The sequence below is a fragment of the Hypanus sabinus genome, chromosome 6 (assembly GCF_030144855.1).
Source record: "Hypanus sabinus isolate sHypSab1 chromosome 6, sHypSab1.hap1, whole genome shotgun sequence".
NCBI lineage: Eukaryota > Metazoa > Chordata > Chondrichthyes > Myliobatiformes > Dasyatidae > Hypanus > Hypanus sabinus.
In genome coordinates, this window is record NC_082711.1 from 89,820,759 (window position 1) to 89,842,621 (window position 21,863).

The following is a 21,863-nucleotide window of genomic DNA, read 5'->3' on the forward strand; positions in this document are numbered from 1 at the left end:
AGTGATCTGCAGTAAGCTTTTCCACTGTCATCAGCATCTACTTTTGTGTCATTTCCAATCTTACCAAAGAATCTTTGGTAAATTCACATCCAAAAATAACAAATAACAATGATCCCAACACTGACCCTAGTGACATCCAGTGGTCACTGGCCTCCATTCTGAGAAACAGCCTTCAATCACTACTTCAAACAGCTCTAAAAGGTTTCTCAAGCACTACTTCCCATGCACAAAGTCATGATGACTCCTAGTCAGAGTGCTGTCTATCTAAATGGTAGTAGATGCTTTCTCTCAGAATTCCCGCCAGTAACTTTATTACTCCTGATGTCAGGCTGACCAACTTGTATTCCTTGGCTTCTCCTTGCTACCTTCAAACAAGGGAATGACATTAGCTGCCTTGGTCTTTGGGGGTTTCATCAGTGACTAACGTTGAAACAAATATTTACATAAGGACCTCTGCAATTTTCTCTCCACCCTCCCATAAAGTTTGAGGATGGACTTGGTCAGGCCCTGGAGATTTATCCATTTTATTGCAGTGAAAAACTGCAAGTATCTCCATCCTGGTACATCCTCCAAAATATTTCTAGTTGTTCCCCTCATCCCTTGAGTAACTATGTTTTTTTTCCTCAGTAAACAGAGGAGAAATATTTGTTAGAAGTCCCACCCATCTCCTGTGGCTCAAGACATAGCTGGTCCTGCTGATCTCCAAGGGGATCCACTCTCCCTATCCAACCTTTCACTCTATAGAACCTCTTGGGATTTTCTTTAACCATCCCTGCCAGATTCATCTGTCTTTGCCCTCCTAGATTTCCTTCTTAAAAGTATACTTAGTCTTTTTATAGTCATGGGATTTGCTTAACCCTGACTGCTAAACCCAGCATATGCTTCCCCTTTCTTGGCCAGTCTCTTGTCTCTCACCGTTCAGGGTAACATATAAACAATTTCATCCATAAGGACTAGGCACTCATTCAATGATTATTTATTTGTTTGTTATCTCTGAAGGTGATCAAATCAATAATTCTTGTAAGAATTCCTACAACAAATTCAGGATAAGAACAGCATGGGAGAATAGTCGTTTTAATATTAATGCTTAAAATTTCTTATGTTGGAATAGGAACTGGGAAGTCTGATGAAAAGGTTGATCTCAGCAAAGACAAAAAATTGGCTCAGTTCAATAACTGGTTTACTTGGTGTCAAAACTGTCGTCATGGAGGCCACGCTGGTCATATGCTCAGTTGGTTTAGGTAAGTATCAGATACCTATGTCACTGTTGCTTGCTCAGGTGCAGCGGCAGATAGTACTCATATATAACTAAGTACAGATTGTAGTCTACATAAATTATATATCTCAGACGTGTTTAGGATTTGCTTTGTTTTTTTGAGGGGGGAAAGTGATCTTTTGTGGTAAAGCTAACCATGTCATATTGATGAAAATTAATCAGGTTATTTAGGATTATTATAAACATATAAATGTATGAATCCTGTGCCATTTAATAAGATGATAGCTGATCTTTTTGTTACCACTACTCAGCATTTCCTGTGTAAATCTTTCACTTTTTTGCTTATCAAGTAGCAGCTTATCCACCTTATTGCAGTGAAAGGCTACAAATATCTCCATCCTGGTAATATGAACATCCTTTGAAATATCACCAGTTGTTTGCCTGAAAAATATTCAAAAACTCTGCTTCCATCATCCTTTGAGGAAAATATTGTGTCATCTATCTTAAATGGGTGACCCTTTGGGTTTTTTTCTAAAATTGTCTCCTGCTTCTAGATTCTTGTCTGTCCTTATCTAGCCTTTCAAGACCTCATGATCTTATATTATTCAATCAAATTCCTTTTCATTCTTCTAAACTGCAAGGAATACAAGCTTAGCCTTTCCAACCTTTCCTCAAAGACAACTCGCTCATTCCAGGTATTGGACTGGTTAACCTCCTCTCCAACTCCACTCATTTCTCATGTCCATACTATGCCTGTTCTATTTGGGAAATGTGAAACACTCCTGGTTCTGGTCCAAGTCGAGGCCTTCTCCATCTCCTTCCATGGTACAGGTATTTGCATTTGTGCTCCTCCTTTCATACAGAACTTCAGTGTTTTGTTGCCTTTGATGCAAATTTACATTTTAATTTTCACACTGTCCATCTTTGATTCTTCGTTGTCACTTTTGTTCCAGTGACAATACTTTCCACACCAATGCTTTTGAGATTACTTCACCTCCTCTGTAGATGACAAGTTTGAGTTGTCTGTTATATTTCCTGCATTTCTGCTCCCATTCCATTATTCTCTCAAGCAGAACAAGATAGGGTTGTTGGCCTTCACTAGGTTCCACATTCCTTATTGGATCCTTCATTGATTCCAACATCTTCAAAGTGATGGTACTATCTGAAATGTTTTCTCTCCTTTTGGTATTTGAAAGGGACTGTTTTCTCTTTTGCACTTTAAATCTCCTCCAGTATCCATTCCTTTTCTGATGGTACCTTCCCATGTAGCCATTGCCAAAAAAAGGAGACCTTGTATCAGGCTTGTGTGTAGCAGTAAGCTAGCTAGTATGTGGACATGATGGGGAGAAGTGCAATAGAAGTTGGTATGTGATGTATATTAACATAAAAGGGGATTGAAAACTAACCAGGTGTGGGTGGGTAAGAGGAGGGGGACAGAAATAGGAACTGGTGGATTATAGGTGGGAGAAGTGATGGAGTTGAGTGTGCAAGGTGAACAAAGTGAGATGAAACACAAATAGACGCGAGTTAACTCAAGAAATTCTGCAGATGCTGGAAATCCAAAAAACTACATACACAATGCTGGAGGAATTCAGCAGGTCAGCAGCATGTATGGAAATGAATAAACAGCTGACGTTTTGGGCTTTGACCCTTCTCCATGAATAATGAGAATGAGGAATGGAATGAGTGTGGGGAATAACAAGGTATAAGCTTTGCATACGTAGCATAGTGCTTATGTAGATCGAACTGCCAGAGGCAGGTTCAACTGCAATATTCAATGACATTAGGACAGGTATACGAATAGGGAAGGTTTAGAGGGATATGTGCCAAATGCATGCAAATAAGATGAGTGCATTTTGATAGATGAGGAGGGCTGCAGGACCTGTTTTTTTTTGTTTTTTTGCAGTATAATTCTATGAATCATTGGCAAAATCCTTTCTGTAATTTTTTTAAATGTTGATGATGGATTACCTTTGAGCTGTTACAGCCTGTAAGGGTATTTCCACAACACAGTAAGAGGATTTCAGAATCAGCTTGGGGATAATGGACAAATGTCATCTTCAATCATGGCAGCATCTTGTGTTACTTGTTTTTCATGTGCCTGCTGTATGTCCTTCTCAGTGGTATTATGGTGTTGAAACAGAGCTGATAACTGATGAAGGGTTCCCTCTATAGGTACTGATTCTCCTGCATTTTGTGTTGCAGCATCAGAGCTATTGACCTGGGTTCAGTCCTGATCTGTGATGCAATATGCAGTTTGCATATTTTATCTTTTAACTGTTTTGCTTCTGAGCTAACAGTGTGGTAATTCACCAGTATAAAATTGCCAAGTGTGGAGGTGAATGGTGGAATCTTGAAATTGATTGGCGGAAAAAATAAGATTCTTGTGGGACTGTTGTAAATGGCAGCTTTATAGTTGGTGTTCCAGTGGGCCAGAGAACCATTTTCTGTTCCCTGTGATGCTGTAAAGTTTGCTACTGCAATATTAGTGTTAGATGTCAAGGGAGTGCGATTAGATGTTTTTGTTGGGAATGGTGATGGGTTATATTGTAGACCAGATTTGATACTTTAAACCCCATCAATGAATATTGTGGGCCAGGCAGCTTCTATGGAAAAGAGTACAGTCAACGTATCAGGCCAAGACCCTTCATCAGGACTGGGAAAAAAAGATGGAGTCAGAGTAAGAAAGTGGGAGTGGGGGGGAGGAAGAACAACAAGGTGATAGGTGAAACCGGGAGGGGGGGTGAAGTAAAGAGCTGGGAAGTTCGTAGGTGAAAGAGATACAGGGCTGTAGAAGGGGGAATCTGCTAGAGGATGGAAGCTCAAGGAAAGAAAATTGGGGGGGGGGAGGGGGGGAAGCACCAGAGGGAGGTGATATGTTTCAGTACCATAACCAATGAAGGCACATATGCCATATGGCTTCTTTGCTATGCTGTCAGTTACCACCTTCAGAGAACAATGTAACATGTACCCCTAGGGCAGGGGTCAGCAACCTTTACCACTGAAAGAGCCACTTGGACCCGTTTCCCACAGAAAAGAAAACACTGGGAGCCGCAAAACCCGTTTGACATTTAAAATGAAATAACACTGCATACAACGTTTTGTTTTGCCTTTATGCTATGTATAAACAAACTATAATGTGTTGCATTTATGAAATTGATGAACTCCTGCAGAGAAAACGAAATTACATTTCTGCATGCAACAAAAACATTTTGAACTCCGAAAAAAAGACGTTGGGTTGAAGGTTACTTTTAAGTAAAATACTCAACGTCTATTTGAGTCCTTCTTGTATTTATGAAAAACGCCAAACTTAAATTTGCCGCCAGCAGCAAACCAAAAATAACGTCAGCCAGCTGTCAACCTGAAAAATAAAAGGAGTATTTCACTGAACAATGAAAACATATGAATATACGTAAAATAATAGGCAATTAAAATATTTATCATACTTGGTCAGGTTGACTCACACCTGACAATGCAGTCGTATTCAGTAAGGATGGATCGATGCTTAGGGGAGTGACCGGGAAGGATAATGTGTTTTTTTTCCTCTCTGAACTCACAGAAGCGTTTCCCAAACGATGTTTGCATTGCGATGATTGCAGAATGTAAATACTCCGAATTTATCATGTCGTGACCTTGTTTGAACTCTCTCAAATTGAGGAAGTGAGACAATGTGCCTTTCTGTAAATCTCTGGCAAGCACTGTCAACTTGCGCTCGAATGCCAAAACATCCTCCAACATGTGCAGGGCTGTACGTGCTTACCCCTGAAGAGCTGTGTTCAGCGTGTTCAGGTACGCTGTCATGTCTACCATGAAGTGTAGCTTTTCCAGCCACTCTGGCTGTTCCAGCTCAGGAAAGATGAGCCCTTTGCTGCCCAGGAAAGTTTTCACTTCTTCCAGACACGCGACAAAGCATTTCAGCACCTCCCCTCTGGACAGCCAGCGTTAAAAACACGTTGTAGCGGTGTGCTACACGCAGTCAGTAAACTGCAGTCAAAGATAGCTTTATTCGGACTAAACAGCCTTACTTTTAAGCCTCCCTCAACCCGCCCCCCCATGGGCGCGGATGCTGCAAAAGACACGTACTCACAAACCCCCGTAGGCTATCTCCCTTAGCCTGAACGCTGGCTAATTGTGAGCCGGTTCGGATGTGTCAGGAAATGGGTCGCCCGCCACAACGTCTTATTTAGATTGTACAAGATCGCCATAATCTTCAAATTTAGAATTACATTTCAAAAACTAACAAACTAACATAAAATACATTTTAATTAAATACTGACCAATTATTTCCCAAAGCAACAGGGAGCCGCAGCACAGACGTAAAAGAGCCACATGTGGCTCTGGAGCAGCGGGTTGCCGACCCCCGCCCTAGGGCCTGTCTTTCTATGTGCTAGACCTGTCCCGGTTTAATTTCCCATAAAACATCACCTTGTACTTACCTTGAGTATACCCATCACGTGAGAGACCTTCCAGGTAATCAATCATAAAAAGTCATTAGTATCTTCCATTTATTTTGAAATATGCAGTGTAGCAATTTTTAAAATTCTTAACTTTAGTCCTGGTGAAGGGAATTGGCCCGAAACCGAGAGTTTACTTTTCTCTATTGATGTTGCTGGTCTGTTGAGCTCCTCCAGCATTTGTGTGTTGCTTGGATTTCCAGCATCTGCAGATTTTCTCGTGTTAATGAATATTATGTATGCGCTTATGTGTGAAAATAGATTGCTTCATCTTGGAGGTTACAAAAGGAACAGATGTAGCCCTATATTAAAGCAGCAGATGATGACAACCTGCAATATTCTTAATTGGGTGGGTGAGCAGCCAGAGCTTGTGATCCGCATCTGTACCAGTGACTTAAGCAGGAGGGGAGACAAGATCCTGCAAAGTGAGTTCAGCTCAGGGAGTTAAGGTGCTAAGTTAAAGGATAGAACTTCCTAAGGTTGTGATTTTAGGATTGCTACTCATGCCATGTGCAAGAGAAATAGAAATAGGAAGGTAATAGTTTAACATGTGACTAAGGAGATGGTGCAAGAGAGAAGGCATCAGGTTGTTGGATAATTGGGTTCTTGTATTGAAAAGGGTGTCCTGGTCTGAGTTGTCTTATTTCAATGCAATGACTATTGTAGGTAAGGCAGATGATCTTGGAATATGATCAGCACATGGAATTGTATGCTTGAAAGTGAGTCCGTAGGTTGTGGGTGATGGGTTAAGTGAAGTTATACCCTCTGGTTCATGAGGCTGAGGTGTTACAACTGTTCCTGAACCTGGTGATGTGAGTGCTGAGGCTTCTGTATCACCTTCCTGATGGCAGCAGTGAGAAGAGATATGACCTGGGAGTGAGGGTCCCTGATGATGGATGCTGCTTTCATGCAGCAACACTCTATGTAGATGTGCTCAATGATGGGGAGGGCTTTACTCATGATGGACTGGCCCACCCATATCAATTTCTACTTGAACAGAAAATTCTGCAATGGCATTGGTGTTTCTGTACTAAGCTGTGGGGCAGCTAGTCTATATATTCTCCACCACACATCTATAGAGGTTTGTCAAAGTTTAAGATATCATGCCGAATCTTCGTAAACTCCTAAGGAAGTAGAGGCCTTGCTGTACTTCCCTCATATTTGCACTTGTGTGCTGGGCCCAGTACAGGTCTTCTTTAATGATAACACCGTGGAATTTAGAGTTGCTGACCTTCTTCACCTCTGAGTCCTTGATGAGGACTGACTCATGGACCTCCTGTTTCCTCCTCTTGAAGTCTGTTATCAGCTCCTTGGTTCATCTTGCTGACATTGAGTAAGAGGTGGTTGTTGTGGCAACACTCAGCCATATTTTCAGTCTTGCATCTGTGCTGAATTATCACCACCTTTGATTCACCGTTTGACAGAGGTGTCATCAGCAAAGGCATTGGAGCTGTGCCAAGCACATAGCCTTTTGGTGCACCTATGCTGAGAAGAGATTGTGGAGATGTTATTGCCAATCCAAACTAACTGGGGTCTGCAATTGAGGAAACGGAGGATCCAATTGCACAGGTTTTGAGGCTGAGGTCTTGAGGCTTATTTATTAGTTTTGAGGGATTAGTAGTATTGAATGCTGAGCTTTAGTTGATTAAGGGCATCCTGATGTATCTTTGCTGTCTAGATGTTCCAGGGTTGAGTGAAGAGCAATGAAATGGAATCTGTTGTGGATTTGTTGTGCAGGCAGGCAAATTGGAGCGGATCCAAGTCACTACTTAGGCAAGAGTTGCTGTTTCATCACCAACCTCAAAACACTTCTTCACGGCTGTAATTGCTGCTGGATGATAGTAATTTAGGCTGGTTACCGTGTTGTTCTTCGGCAATGGTATAATTGAAGCCTGCTCAAAGCAGGTGGGTACCTTGGACTACTAAAGCAAGAAGTTAAAGATTTCCGTGAACACTCCACCTATTGGATCAGCACAGGTCTCAGCCAGTTACCCCATCAGGGCTGGATGTTTGCCATGAGCTGACCATCCTGAAGGATGCTCTCACATCAGTCTTACCAGAGACTGAAATCACAGGCTTGTTGGGGGCTGTGGGAGTTTGTGATGGTTCTCTTTGTTTTGATGGTCAAAGTGAGCATAGAAGGCATTGAGCTTATTGGGAAGCAAAGCCCTGTTGCTTGATTTCACTTTGTAAGAGGTAATAGCATTCAAGCCCTGCCTCAGCTTTCACTCATTCTTCATTGATTCAAGTTTAGTCCAGAATTGTCACTTTGCATCTGAGGTGGATTTCTGGAGATTATACCTGGATCTCGTGCAACTTTCTTGGTCGCCAGACTGGAATGCCTCTTATTTGGTCCTCAGCAGACTCTGGATCTCATTGTTCATCCAGGGCTTCTGATTGGGGGAGATAACTGTGGTATATTCATTCAGATCCACAGATGAGTCCTTGAACATGGCCCTCTAAAGGTGCCAATTCCTTCAGAAGATCGTGAAATCTGTAGTTACTTAAATAGATTTACAAGTGCATTGCTTTTATGGAAATTACATGCTGCAGACTGTAGTAATTCAAAAGAGGTGTATTTGTAAATATTGTATGTAGCCCAGAGCGTCACAGTGGTTTCCGGGCGCCATCTTGGCAGTTCCTTAGAAAGGCTCCAAGAATGAGCCAGGGAACTTATAGTTTCATGGGCCTGATTATCATCAATGGGTAAATATTTGGAAGGTATTCTGACTGGGTATATAAATATTTGTATAAGAAAGCCTAATTAGGGATAGTCAGCATGGCTTTATGTGGTACCAATCTTGTTTTTTAAGGAAGATACCAGGAAAGTTGATAAAGGAAAGGCAGTGGATGTTTTCTACATGGACTTTAGCAAGATCTTTGACAAGGTCCTGCATTGAAGGCTGGTCAAGAAAGTTCAGGTACTTGGCATTCAAGATGAGGTAGTAAATTGGATTTGACATTGTCATCATGGGAGAAGTGGCAATAGATGGTTGTCTCTGACTGGTGTGCTGCAGGGATTGGTGCTGGGTTAGGTGTCAATGATCTGGATGATATGGGAAATTGGATCAACAAATTTGCAGATGACGCCAAGATTGGGGTTGTAGTGGACAGAGAAAGGCTTGCCAGGAGATCTGCATCAGCTGAAAAATGACAGATGGAATTTAATGCAGATGTGAGGTGTTGCACTTCAATAGGAATAGAAACCAGGGTAGGATTTGCAGTGAGTGTAGGGTACTTTAGAGTGCAGTAGAACAGAGGGATCTAGGAATATTTAGAGTATGGCTTGTAGTTCTGGTCACTATCTAGAGGGAAGATAACAGTAAAATTGAAAGAGTACAGAAAAAATGTACAAAGATGTTGCTGGGACTTGAGGATCTGAGTGAAAGGGAAACTGAATAGGTTAGGATTTTAGTCTCTGGAGTGCAGGTGAATGAGGGGAGATTTGATGGGAGTTATACCAAATTGAGTGGTATAGATAGGGTAAATGCAAGCAAGCTTTTTTCATTGCAATTGGGTGAATCGACAACTAGACATCACAAGAGGAACAGAGGGGAATCTTCATTCAGAGGGTAGTGAGAATACTGAACAAGCTGCATGCAGAAGTGGTGGGTGCTGGTTCGATTTCAACATGTAAGAGAAACTGGCTAAGTACATGGATGGGAGGTATGGAGGGCAAAGAGTTTTCTGAGCTGTAGTGCTCTGACTCTCTGCACCATGCTGAAAACCAGTCCTGCCAAACTGTATCATGAAGGTAGAGATATGTAATGTGATCTTCTGAGATAGAATAACAAGCAAATTAAAGTCAGCAAAGAGGTAAGAAATATTGTTTTTAAAAAGAGCATACAAACTTTTGAAAGAACTGAAAACTACTTGTAGCTGGCTTTAAAATTTAAGGGAACAAATTGCTTGGAATGGGAAGGAAGGTAGTGATACCATGAGCCATAAGAGCAGAATTAGGCCATATGGCCCATTGAGTCTGGTCTGACATTCCATTATAGCTGATTATCCCTCCCAACCCCATTTGTATGCCTCTTCCCCATAACCTTTGATACCCTTTATTAATCGAGGACTATCAACCTTTGATTTGCATATAGCCAATGACTTGGCCCTCACAGCCACCTGTTGCAATGAATTCCAGATTCACCACCCTCTTGCTAAAGGAATTCTGTGTCTGTGCCAAATTACCATCCTTCCATTCTGAGGCTGTGCCTCTGGTTCTAGCACCTGCACTATAGGAAACATCCTCTTTCACTCTATTTAAGCCTTTTAATGTTTGGTAGGTTTCAACGAGATCCCCGCTCATTCTTTTAAATGCTTCTTGTACATTTACTCTTTAATTCCCAGGATCACTCTTGTGAACCTCTTCTGGATAATCTCCAATGCGAGCACACCTTTTAGATAAGGGGCTCAAAACTGCTCACGATATCCCAAGTGTGGTCTGGCCAATGCCTTAAAAGTCTCAGCAATACAACCTTGCTTTTGTATTCTAGACCTCTTGAAATGAATGCTAACATTACATTTGCCCTCCTCACTACCAGCTCAACCTGCAAATTAACCTAGGGAATCCTGTGATGTCTCTTTACATCAATTTCTGAATTTGCTGTGCTTAGAAAATAGTCTTTATTCCTTCTACTAAAATGCATGACCATACACTTCCCTACACTGTATTCCATCTACCACACCTTTGCTCTTTCCCCTGCAAACTCTGTTTTCTCAACACTACTTGCCCCTCTACTATCATTAAGTAATGGATAAAATGTTCTTGTATTGCTAGGTTCTGCAGTAAGATTAGCATTGGAATGATGTTCTGAAATAAGTCAATGCAGGACTTTCTTTCCCTGACCCTGAAGATAACCAAGCTTGACCATTTTTTTAATCGTCATTTGACATTTTCAGTACACCTTGTAATACAATCTTTTACAGATTGGGGTGATGGATTTTAGAATAGCTTTAAAATGCAGCAACTGGACTTGCTATTAAATATCACCGTCTTTGCAGTTTCATGCAAATTTTTTCTTCCTGGCTATAATTTTTCATATTGATATTTTTATTTTTTTTTTCTACAGGGATCATCATGAATGCCCAGTCTCTGCATGCAATTGTAAATGTATGCAATTGGATACGACAGGAAATTTAATTCCAGCAGAAACGTCCTGAAGCAAAAGACATCCATCTATGACTGCTTCCTTCCAAATATGTGTATGCAGTCTGACTGAAGAGGCATATAGTTCAAGATGGCAGCAAAACAATAAATGGTTCCATCAATTTGGCAATTCTAGTATCTGAATGACTGTGTTCTGGGATGGCTTTATTATTCCACGAGGGAGCAGACCTCTAGGGTGCACAAACTTGCCACTAGAAATGGAACCACTGTGTGCATAAGCTAGGTTGAATACAATGCTTTTGTAATAAAAATGCATGGATTTGTGTAAGTTAAAATTAACCCAGTAGAAAAATCAAAATAACATGGAATTAACCAAAAGATTAGTGGGATTTTCGTATGATTTCCTTGCATTGATAACCCCAAAGTCAATTACACAGAATATCTGCACTTAAAATGCCTTAGACACCCCACAATTGTTTAAATGTCATTAGATATTTTCCTTTTCTGGCATATTATAAAGAATGTAGCATTCAAGTCAGTATATTCATAAAATTAAGTTGAGCACATTGTTTAATTTCCATGTAAATATAAGTAGGTAATATAGTCTGCTACTGAAGCAATAATTTAGGCAACTGTGTTGTGATGATGTGATTAAATGAGTGAAATTTAATGTGGCCTTTGTTTTGCTTGTAAACTACATTATTGTGCAAATGACATTGTATTAATTTAAAAAGAATTATAGAAGAGGCAAGACATTGCATAATTTTTTAAATACTGCATTTACAATTTATAGTAATGCTTTTAATGTGTTTGCATCTAAAAGCCAAAGGAGTTCTATTTTAAGTTGTTTTACTGATTTGTAAATAAAGGGTAAACTTATCAAGTGTGCCATAATGGCTATGAAGTGGGCATCTGAGTTTGTGGGCTGTGGGAATGGAAAGGAAGGAAAGTGAACATTGTTACAAAAGACCACTGCAAAAGTCAATTCGTCAATAACCAAACACTTTACCTTGGATAGGTAAAAAAGTACAACATTCAAACCTTACATCACTAGAATGAATGAAGCTTTTATTCCACAATGTAAATGTGAAGGCAGTATACCTATAGTCTGAAATACAGAATTAATAAATCAAGAAATACAAATAAAGAAACAAGCAACTTTACAGCACTTTAATTAACTTTTACATTACAGCTTTTCATTTAAGTTTAAAAAAACTCTGAAATTGAAGTCCAGTAATGATGAATTAATCACAGTGGAATACTGAAGAATCATATGTTGCCAGAAACCCCAAAAGGATAATACTGTGAGAATTCATGCAAAATGCACAGTGCTTCATTGTAGAGACCAAGATCTGAAACAGCAATAGTTTTAAACATTTAGTGGAGCCTATGCAACTGCATCTCATTGAAAAGAACACAGATAATATACAAAGTACCACATTGGATTTTTCAACAAAATTCAACCTGCTAATTAAAACTTTTTCAGGCAATTCCAGAATTTCACAATCAAATTAACTACTTTCAAAAAAGTTCAGTACATAAGGAATATGTAGTGATGGGTGAGAGAAAATTCCCTGCTGTGTAGTAGTATTTTAACATTCTGTAGTGTACCCCTAAGTCTAATACCTTTCATGTGCCTTTCTATCATGTCACATAAGGAATCTTGAGTATTTCACAATGGTAAATACAATCAAGCATAGTGTGTACAATGGCCATAAAACTACAGTAAAGCTCTGCATTGTCATCTCATCCAGCCTATCTTCAGCTGTATGTACAGTATACACACAGTTGCAAGAAAGTTGGTGAATTACCTGGTTTTCTGTATTAATTATTCAATGTGGTCTGATCTTCAAGTCAAAATAGACAATCTGCCTAAACTAATAATTTTATTTTTCATGTCCTTATTGAGCACATTTTTAATCATTCACTGTCCAGACTGGAAATAATATGAGAACCCCTTTATTTAATAACTGGTTGAACCTCAGTCAGCAGCAGTAATCTCCGCCAAACATTTATTGTTGATTTACTCTGTTTCAGATTATTGTCTTGTTGCATCATTCAACACCTATTAAACTTCAGTTGATGGCTCCTACCCTGACATTATCATGTAAAATGTCTTTACAATTTTGAAGTCATTGTTCCCTCAATTATTGCAAGCTGTCCAGGGCCTGAGGCAGCAAAGCTACCCCAAACCATAATGCTGCTTCCACCATGCTTCACAGTTGGGATGAGGTTTTGGTGTTGGTGAGCAGTGCCCTTTTCCCTCCAAACATGTGCACTTCTGCCAAAAGTTCAACCTTTGTCTCCCCTATCCATGTAACATTATCCCAAAAGCATTGTGGAACATCCAGGTTGTCTTTTGCAACTTCACAAACCTGCAGCAATGTTTTATTTTGGAGAACAGTGGTTTCCTCTGTGGTATCCTTTCATGAACAACATTCTTGTTCAGTTTTTCTTATAGTGGATACACGAACAGAGACTGGCAAGTTCTAGAGATTTCTACATATCTTTTGCTGTTACTCTTGGGTTCCTTCTCACTTCCTTCAGCATTGCACATTGTGATCTTTGCAGGATGCCCACTCCTAGGGACAGGAGCAACAGTACAGGCAGTCCCCGGGTTACGAATGAGTTCCGTTCCTGAGCCCATCTTTAAGTCAGATTTGTAAGTAAATCGGAACAAGTACATCCTGTATTATTTCGTGTCAAGTCAAACATTTGTCTTGGTATATAGTATATATTTTACCTTTCTATGCATATAAAACACTTAAGAAACGTATGTATCCCAATAATTAAACCACACGTTGCTTAGCAATAACTGTAGCTTTCATCGGGGCAGGGCCTTTGACATGCTCCATTATTCTCTTTATCCTGGAGCACCAGGCAAGGTCATTTGATTCCAAACAACTGGTTTATTGATCATTACAGAACATCTCTCTGACACTTCCTTCTCTCTCCCCTCTGCTTTCCCCTTTTCCCAACCATTCCCACCCTCAGTCGACAATAGAGACCACATCAGAATAGGGTTTATCATCACTCATGTCATAATTTTTTTTCCTTTGACAGCAAGAGTGCAATACATGAAATTACAACAAACTATGCAGAAATATTAGGTACCTGAGCTCTATATTATATATTAATGTGCCTACCACTTTTGCACAGTACAGAAGAATATTAAAACTAAGAAAAAGGTTTACAATCTACATACACTTACTATCAGATCAATTCTTCACAAAAGTGCACAATTAAATCAGCATGTGATTCTACCGCCCACGCAAGCTGAAGGTGTAGATAGTCAAAACATTTAATCAGTATCCTCCACATTGAAGGCCACTGAATAAGTGTTGATAGTGGGGTTAACATGAATGCGTACTTGCATGGGCACAGTCAGCCAAAAGCCCTTCAGCCCTTCTGACTATAAATCGAACAACAAACAATTTCCAAGTGGTCTGGAGCAAGCAATCATTAACTGGCAGCAATCAAAGACGCTGTAAGAATTCTTACAATTAAACTTAAAAACACAGAAATAATTATCTTGTGGCGACCCATTTCCTGGCGCATCCGAACCGACTCACAATTAGATAGCCTACGGGGGTTTGCGAGCACAGAGCTTTGGAGCCTCTGCGCCATGGGGGGCCGGTTGAGGGAGGCTTAAAAGTGAGGCTGAAGTTTTCGAATAAAGTTTTTTCCTTTCGACTGCAGTTACCGACTCCGTGTCGTAATTTTAGCGCTGCGTGTAGCACACCGCTACAATTGGTGACCCCAATGGTCCAAACAATTTTTGGACCAGAAATGACCGACGCCGCCTCTATTCATGCGGTTTCGTTGAATCTGCCGGGTTTCTGGACACAGCGCCCGGACCTATGGTTCCAGCAAGCCGAAGCCCAATTCCACGTTCGCCAGATCACCTCAGAAGTCACCCGCTACTACTACGTGGTGAGCTCCCTCGACCAGGACACAGCGGCCCAGGTCCCGGAGTTCGTACAGTCGCCCCCAGCAGACGGCAAGTACACGGAATTCAAAGCCCTGCTCCTCAGGACTTTCGGACTCTCACGGCGCGAGCGGGCTGCCCGTTTACTGCACCTGGATGGCTTGGGCGACAGACCTCCATCGGCTTTAATGAATGAGATGTTGTCTCTGGCCGACGGACACACATGCCTCATGTTTGAGCAGGCATTCCTGGAGCAGCTGCCCGAGGACATACGCCTGCTGCTATCCGACGCGGATTTCAGTGACCCCCGGAAGGTGGCAGCCCGGGCAGACTTGCTGTGGAACGCCAAAAAGGTGAGCGGGGCGTCCATCGCACAGATCTCCCAGCCACGCTCCCGGCAGCAAACCAGTCCAGGCCCGGCCGCAGAGCCCGCCGACCCCCGGCCCAATGAACACTGGTGCTTCTACCACCAGCGGTGGGGCGCAGAAGCCCGCCGTTGTTGCCCGCCCTGCAAGTTCCCGGGAAACGCCAGGGCCAGCCGCTGCTGATGGCTACGGCGGCTGGCCATCGGGATAGCCTCCTGTATGTGTGGGATAGACAGTCGGGACGCCGGTTTTTGGTCGATACTGGGGCTGAGATCAGCGTTTTACCTCCGACGAGTTACGACACTCACAGCAGGGCACCGGGTCCCCCCCGAGGGCCGTGAATGGCAGCACAGTAAGGACCTATGGCACCTGTCAGGTGCAGCTACAGTTCGGCTCCAGCCAGTTCACGTGGGACTTCACACTGGCCGCCGTAGCCCAACCGCTTCTGGGTGCGGATTTTTTGCGGGCTCACAGCCTACTGGTCGACCTGCCCAGGAAGAGACTGGTACACGCCGAGACCTTTCAGACGTTCTCCCTGGGTGCAGCCCAGTTGCTAGCCCCTCACCTCGGCTCCATCACGCTGTCCGACAACGACTTCACCAGGGTCCTGGCGGAGTTCCCATCGGTTCTGGCACCGCAGTTCACAGCGGCCATGCCCAGGCACGGCGTACAGCACTACATCCCGACCCAGGGACCACCCCTCCACGCCCGCGCTCGGCGGCTTACCCCGGACAAGCTCCGACTGGCGAAGGAGGAGTTCCAGAGGATGGAGGAATTGGGGATCATCCGGCGGTCCGACAGCCCATGGGCCTCCCCCCTGCACATGGTGCCCAAAGCGACGGGGGGCTGGAGACCGTGCGGCGACTACCGCAGGCTGAACGAGGCTACCACACCGGACCGCTACCCTGTGCCGCACATTCAGGACTTTGCAGCAAACCTGCACGGCGCACGGATCTTCTCCAAGGTAGACCTCGTCCAAGGGTACCATCAAATCCCGATGCATCCTGACGACGTCCCCAAAACGGCTCTCATCACCCCTTTCGGCCTTTTCGAGTTCCTCCGCATGCCGTTCGGCCTGAAGAATGCCGCACAGACGTTCCAGCGGTTAATGGACGCAGTGGGACAGGACCTGGACTTCGCGTTCATCTATTTGGATGACATCCTCATAGCCAGCGGCAGTCGTCAGGAGCATCTGTCCCACCTCCATCAACTCTGCGCCCGACTGAGTGAGTACGGTCTTACAATCAACCCCGCCAAATGCCAGTTCGGTCTCGATACCATTGACTTCCTGGGCCACAGGATTACTAAAGACGGGGCAACCCCTCTGTCCGCTAAGGTAGATGCGGTCCGCCTCTTTCCCCAACCCACCACGATCAAAGGCCTTCAGGAATTCGTAGGTATGGTCAATTTCTACCGCCGCTTCTTCCCTTCAGCTGCCCGGATCATGCGCCCCCTGTTCGCCCTGATGTCGAGTCCGAGTAAGGACATTACCTGGGACGAGGAGTCCGCCGCCGCTTTCGTTCAAACGAAGGAAGCTTTGGCGGACGCCGCAATGCTAGTACATCCCAGAATGGACGCCCCTACCGCCCTCACAGTGGACGCATCAAACACGGCAGTCGGTGGGGTGCTGGAGCAACTCATCGCAGGTCGCTGGCAACCCCTGGCGTTTTTCAGCAAACACCTGCGACCACCCGAGCTTAAGTACAGTGCTTTCGACCGGGAACTGTTGGCGCTCTACCTGGCAATCCGGCATTTCAGGTACTTCCTAGAAGGTCGGCCCTTCACCGCGTTCACGGACCACAAACCGCTTACCTTTGCGTTTACGAAAGCGTCCGACCCTTGGTCGTCCCGCCAGCAACGCCACCTGTCCTACATCTCTGAATACACGACGGATGTCCGGCACGTCTCGGGTAAGGACAATGTCGTGGCGGATGCGCTCTCTCACCCTACCGTTCATTGCCCTTTCCCAAGGGGTAGACTTTGAGGCACTGGCAGAGGCGCAGCAGGCGGATGAGGAGATTCCGAGTTACAGAACCGCAGTCTCCGGTTTGCAGCTCCAGGACCTCCCCGTAGGCCCAGGTGAGAGGACCCTACTCTGTGACGTCGCCACCGGCCAGCCCCGTCCAGTCGTCCCGACAGCAAGGCGGCGCCATGTTTTCGACTCCATTCATAACTTGGCGCATCCCTCCATCCGGACAACTGTCCGGATGGTTTCCAGCAGGTTCGTTTGGCACGGACTCCGCAAACAGGTCAGTGAATGGGCCAAAACGTGCATGCATTGCCAGACGGCCAAGGTGCAGCGGCACACCAAAGCCCCACCGCAGCAGTTCCATCCCGCCCACCCGCTTTTTGACCACATTCATGTGGATATCGTGGGCCCCCTGCCAGTGTCGCACGGAGCGCGGCACCTCCTGACTATCGTGGACCGGTTCACAAGATGGCCAGAGGCGGTCCCGCTCACCGACACCACCTCCGAATCTTGCGCCCGAGCCCTGATCGCCACCTGGATATCTCGCTTTGGTGTACCGGCCCACATTATGGCCAGCCTTTTGGGGACTCAGCTGCACCACACAACTGCCTAACACCCACAGTCGAACGGGCTAGTGGAGCGTTTCCACCGTCACCTGAAGTCGGCCCTCATGGCCCGCCTGCGAGGAGCCAACTGGGCGGACAAGCTTCCCTGAGTCCTACTCGGCATCCGCACAGCACCCAAGGACGACCTGCACGCCTCGTCGGCCAAGTTGGTATACAGCGCGCCCCTGGTTGTCCCCGGGGAGTTCCTACCAGCCCCAAGGGGGCAAGAGGAAGAACCCGCAGCAGTCCTGGGCAGACTACGCGAGAAGCTCGGTAACCTGGCCTCCATACCCACTTCACAGCACGGGCGGCACCCGACCTGCGTACCCAAAGACCTACAGAACTGTAAGTTTGTGTTTGTACGAAGGGGCGGGCATCGGCCGCCGCTACAGCGGCCATACGAGGGGCCGTTTATGGTGCTCCGGAACAACGGGTCCACGTTCGTGCTGGACGTTGGGGGGAAAGAGGAGGTTTTCACGGTGGACCGCCTCAAACCGGCCCATGTGGACCTGGCGCAACCGGCCGAGTTTCCGGCGCCTCGGTGCAGAGGCCGACCTCCCAAGCAGGTTCTGGCCCAGACTGTGGACATTGGGGGGTGTATCGCCGGTTCTGGGGGGGGGGGGTTATGTGGCGACACATTTCCTGGCGCATCCGAACCGACTCACAATTAGATAGCCTACGGGGGTTTGCGAGCACAGAGCTTTGGAGCCTCTGCGCCACGGGGGGCAGGTTGAGAGAGGCTTAAAAGTGAGGCTGAGGATTTCGAATAAAGTTTTTTCCTTCGACTGCAGTTACCGACTCCATGTCGTAATTTTAGCGCTGCGTGTAGCACACCGCTACAATCTTACTTCAGAACTGGCCACTCTTAAATAGGAAAGGTTCATAATTTGAAATATAATATTGTGTCTTCAAGACTGCACTGTGCTAAGACAGAAGTTTAATTATTTTTACTTGGACTTACATTGTTTCTTGTAGCAAAGCACTAGCTCTTGGTTTGATAGGGACATAATCAGGCAAAGTCTGAAGATGTTAAAACTTAAAATTAAAAAGAAATAAATTTCTTGATTTCTCAAACTGAAAGGAACAGTCTGGGCAGAAAGTAAACATACCGAAAAATGCCAAATATAAATCCAAGAAAGAACAAAATGGAGGCATTCTGTTTTTATAAAGAGGGAGGGATAAAGGAACTAAAGGGATAAAGTGTAAAGAACAAAGATTAGAGGCAATAAAGATAGATTTGGTAGAAAAGCATTCTAATAAAGTGAAGAATTAATGCTGATTCACTGAATTATGATTTTCTCAACTTGAACAAATATGAAAAACTTACATGACAAAAATCAATTACAAATAGATTAACTTAACTTCCTAAGGGGGAGGGGTGCTTAAAACAAATTCATGTTATGCAACGTACCAAAACTGTTCTGATCTTCTCTGAAAGGAGTGTAATATGCAGCTTTAATAGTGGCTTTCTGTGTGACTCTTCCAACCACTTCGATTACTCCACTCAACTCTTCATCAAGCTAGATTAAAGCATGTTAAAGCAGATTTCATTATATTCAGTTTATAGTTTATTTTAATCACTAAATTAATACTATTTGAAAATAAATGCTGAAAAGTAGAATTTTGTTGCACTCTAATTCACACGTGCATAAATAGAAAATGATCACAGTTTGGGTTGCTGAGCAACACTGAACCATCTGATTGGCTTATCAGAGTTCTCTTTCGGGAACCAGTTGACTTGATAAGCATTTCTGATCTGGCTATTGTTCACGATTGCACTTAATAAAAAAAGCTATGCAAGTAATGTTTCAAGAATATATAACTCAACTATCGTACATTTTCTCAACACAAATAATTTAAGAACAATGTCTGAAAAATCTCTATACTAAACCAAGACAATAATTTCTCTCATCTGAAGATTTCCAAGAGCTTAATATTGTGGTATGTGAATTTTATTTTGAGGAAGGGCAATTACCCTCTGATTTAATACTTCCATTGGTTAGGAGTAATGTGTTTTTTTAATTCACAGATAGAAACATGATTGTGTATCAGCACTAGTCAGCAACTCACAATACATGTCTATATAAAAAGATCCTCTCTCTTTATGTCACTTCTAGTCTCAAAAGCTTATATTTTCTATTACATCAAGTATTACTTATACACCTATTTTAACTCTGTTTAATGGACCTGGAGCCAGAGTTGTAGACCAACTGATTCCAAGCACAGATCCCAACTAGGGAAATAAAATTGAAGTGTTATGCATCATTAGTTCATTGAAGTTATACAGATCACCTTGCACTTGTTTAGTTTCCGTTTCGTCTTCTTTTAAACAGTTGCAATTTCCCCTTATAAACACTAACTTGCCTAACCATTTTTCAGATATGGAATGTTAATCTCAGAATGCCAGCCAACGTGGTTTTCCTATTCTGCAGTAATTTTGAGAATAAAAAGAAAAATCAATAGATGATACCAAGGCATTGTACTTGTTTAGACAGACAGACATACTTTATTGATCCTGAGGGAAATTGGGTTTCGTTACAGCAGCACCACCAAGAATAGTTTAGAAATATTGCAATATAAAACCTTAAATAATTAAATAATAAGTTAATCATGACAAGTGGAAAAAATAAGTTTAGGACCAGCCTATTGGCTCAGGGTGTCTGAAACTCCGAGGGAGGAGTTGTAAAGTTCGATGGCCACAGGTAGGAATAACTTCCTATGACGTTCAGTGTTGCATCTCGGTGGAATGAGTCTCTGGCTGAATGTACTCCTGTGCCTAACCAGTACATTATGGAGTGGATGGGAGTCATCCAAGATGGCATGCAACTTGGACAGCACCCTCTTTTCAGACACCACCGTCAGAGAGTCCAGTTCCACCCCCATAACATCACTGGCCTTATGAATGAGTTTGTTGGTTCTGTTGGTGTCTGCTACCCTCAGCCTGCTGCCCCAGCACACAACAGCAAACATGATAGCACTGGCCACCACGGACTCGTAGAACATCCTCAGCATTGTCTGGCAGATGTTAAAGGACCTCAATCTACTCAGGAAACAGAGACGGCTCTGCCCTTTCTTGTAGACAGCCTCAGTGTTCTTCGACCAGTCCAGTTTATCGTCCATTCGTATCCTCAGGTATTTGTAATCCTCCACCATGTCCACACTGACCCCTTGGGCGGAAACAGGGGTCACCGGTGCCTTACCCCTCCTCAGGTCCACCGCCAGCTACATGTACATTGTATTGTATCATATCTATTTAACTTTAAAATCTACTTACTGGATCAGTCATTTCCACTGTAACATTGTTCCCATCTCCATCTGAAACAATAAATGAGGTCCCAGTGGGATGAACCTGTAGTATAATCAACACAAGGAAACACGTTTCAACATTTACAGTGGAAAGCAGTCAAGACAATCCTTTCAGATCACAACTATGAACTGGGATAATTATCCGGTATATTTTGTTTCATCAATTCTGAAAAGTTACATTAGATTAAGGCTGCGGATACCTAGGAGGTGAGGGGGATATCGCGGACGCCGGTAGTCGGGGGTGGGGGGCGGTAAGGATTGCAGACGCCCAGCGAGGCGGCTTGCGGGCACATTCCTCTCTGCCTACCTTCAACACACGGCCCACCAGGCACACAGCTCTGCCCATAAGTTCGGGCATCATCCCCGCATTGATCCTCGGCCGTGGACCCTCCAAAACATCCGCCATTCCCGTTCCGCACGTTTCCAGTCGGCGCGAAAAGCCTGCCGGCACAAAATTCATCCGTCTTGTGTGCACCGTCAAAAATAATCCCGACACAACCAGCCCTGCTACAGATGTTCCGGGCTGTGAATTTACGTCCAACTGGCCGGGAATGATTCCAGGATGCTGGTTTTACCCTCCTGTTTTTGATACGTAAGGGTCAAGTAATGTGTGAACACTAACTTAGATGTCGGTCTCGAAGTGTGCACACATGGAAGTCTCATCTGTGTACTATAAATCGATCACGGTGTGTTTCGGGTGCAGAAAGTGAAAGTTAAGCGGTCTGTAGAATAACTGACCTCCAACAGGAAAGTGTTGGATATGAGGTGCAGTCCTGAGCAGGAATAAATAGATAACAGGTGCTTTGTTTTACCCCAGTCACTGGGTTTTCTAAATCTTTTAGTTAAATCGTGGCTTGCATGGCATCCTGTAACAGATTCAGAATGCTGATTAGTTTCTGAGCACGGTCAAACT

The 21,863-nt window shown here is 43.8% G+C and overlaps 2 protein-coding genes across 5 annotated transcripts in view; one reads left to right on the plus strand and one right to left on the minus strand.

The window, feature by feature from the left end:
* The window catches only part of mios (missing oocyte, meiosis regulator, homolog (Drosophila)), a 55,924-nt gene extending 44,259 nt beyond the window's left edge, over positions 1-11,665 (plus strand). For all 4 annotated transcript variants that reach the window (XM_059972588.1, XM_059972587.1, XM_059972590.1 and 1 more), the window contains exons 10-11: positions 1,112-1,241; positions 10,740-11,665. In XM_059972588.1, the coding sequence (XP_059828571.1) occupies positions 1,112-1,241; positions 10,740-10,830 (221 nt within the window). In that variant the 3' untranslated portion in view covers positions 10,831-11,665. The remainder of the gene's footprint in view (positions 1-1,111; positions 1,242-10,739) is intronic.
* A 159-nt stretch (positions 11,666-11,824) lies between these two features.
* On the minus strand, positions 11,825-21,488 carry rpa3 (replication protein A3). Its single transcript, XM_059972595.1, has 4 exons — positions 21,258-21,488; positions 20,919-20,993; positions 19,056-19,164; positions 11,825-12,129 (listed from the first exon to the last, which is right to left on the minus strand). The coding sequence occupies exons 1-4, from the start codon at positions 21,408-21,410 to the stop codon at positions 12,047-12,049; spliced, it is 420 nt and encodes a 139-aa protein (XP_059828578.1). The 5' UTR covers positions 21,411-21,488; the 3' UTR covers positions 11,825-12,046.
* Between the last annotated feature and the right edge of the window lie 375 nt (positions 21,489-21,863).

Bases quoted from the DNA above. Each gene is read 5' to 3' on its own strand.
- rpa3 (XM_059972595.1), bottom strand. From the start codon at position 21,410: ATGAATTTTGTGCCGGCAGGCTTTTCGCGCCGACTGGAAACGTGCGGA. The intron at 20,994-21,257 runs GTAGGCAGAGAG...ATTATACTACAG, and splicing joins TGGTGGGCCGTGTGTTGAAG to GTTCATCCCACTGGGACCTC. The intron at 19,165-20,918 runs GTAAGTAGATTT...GCTTTAATCTAG, and splicing joins CAGTGGAAATGACTGATCCA to CTTGATGAAGAGTTGAGTGG.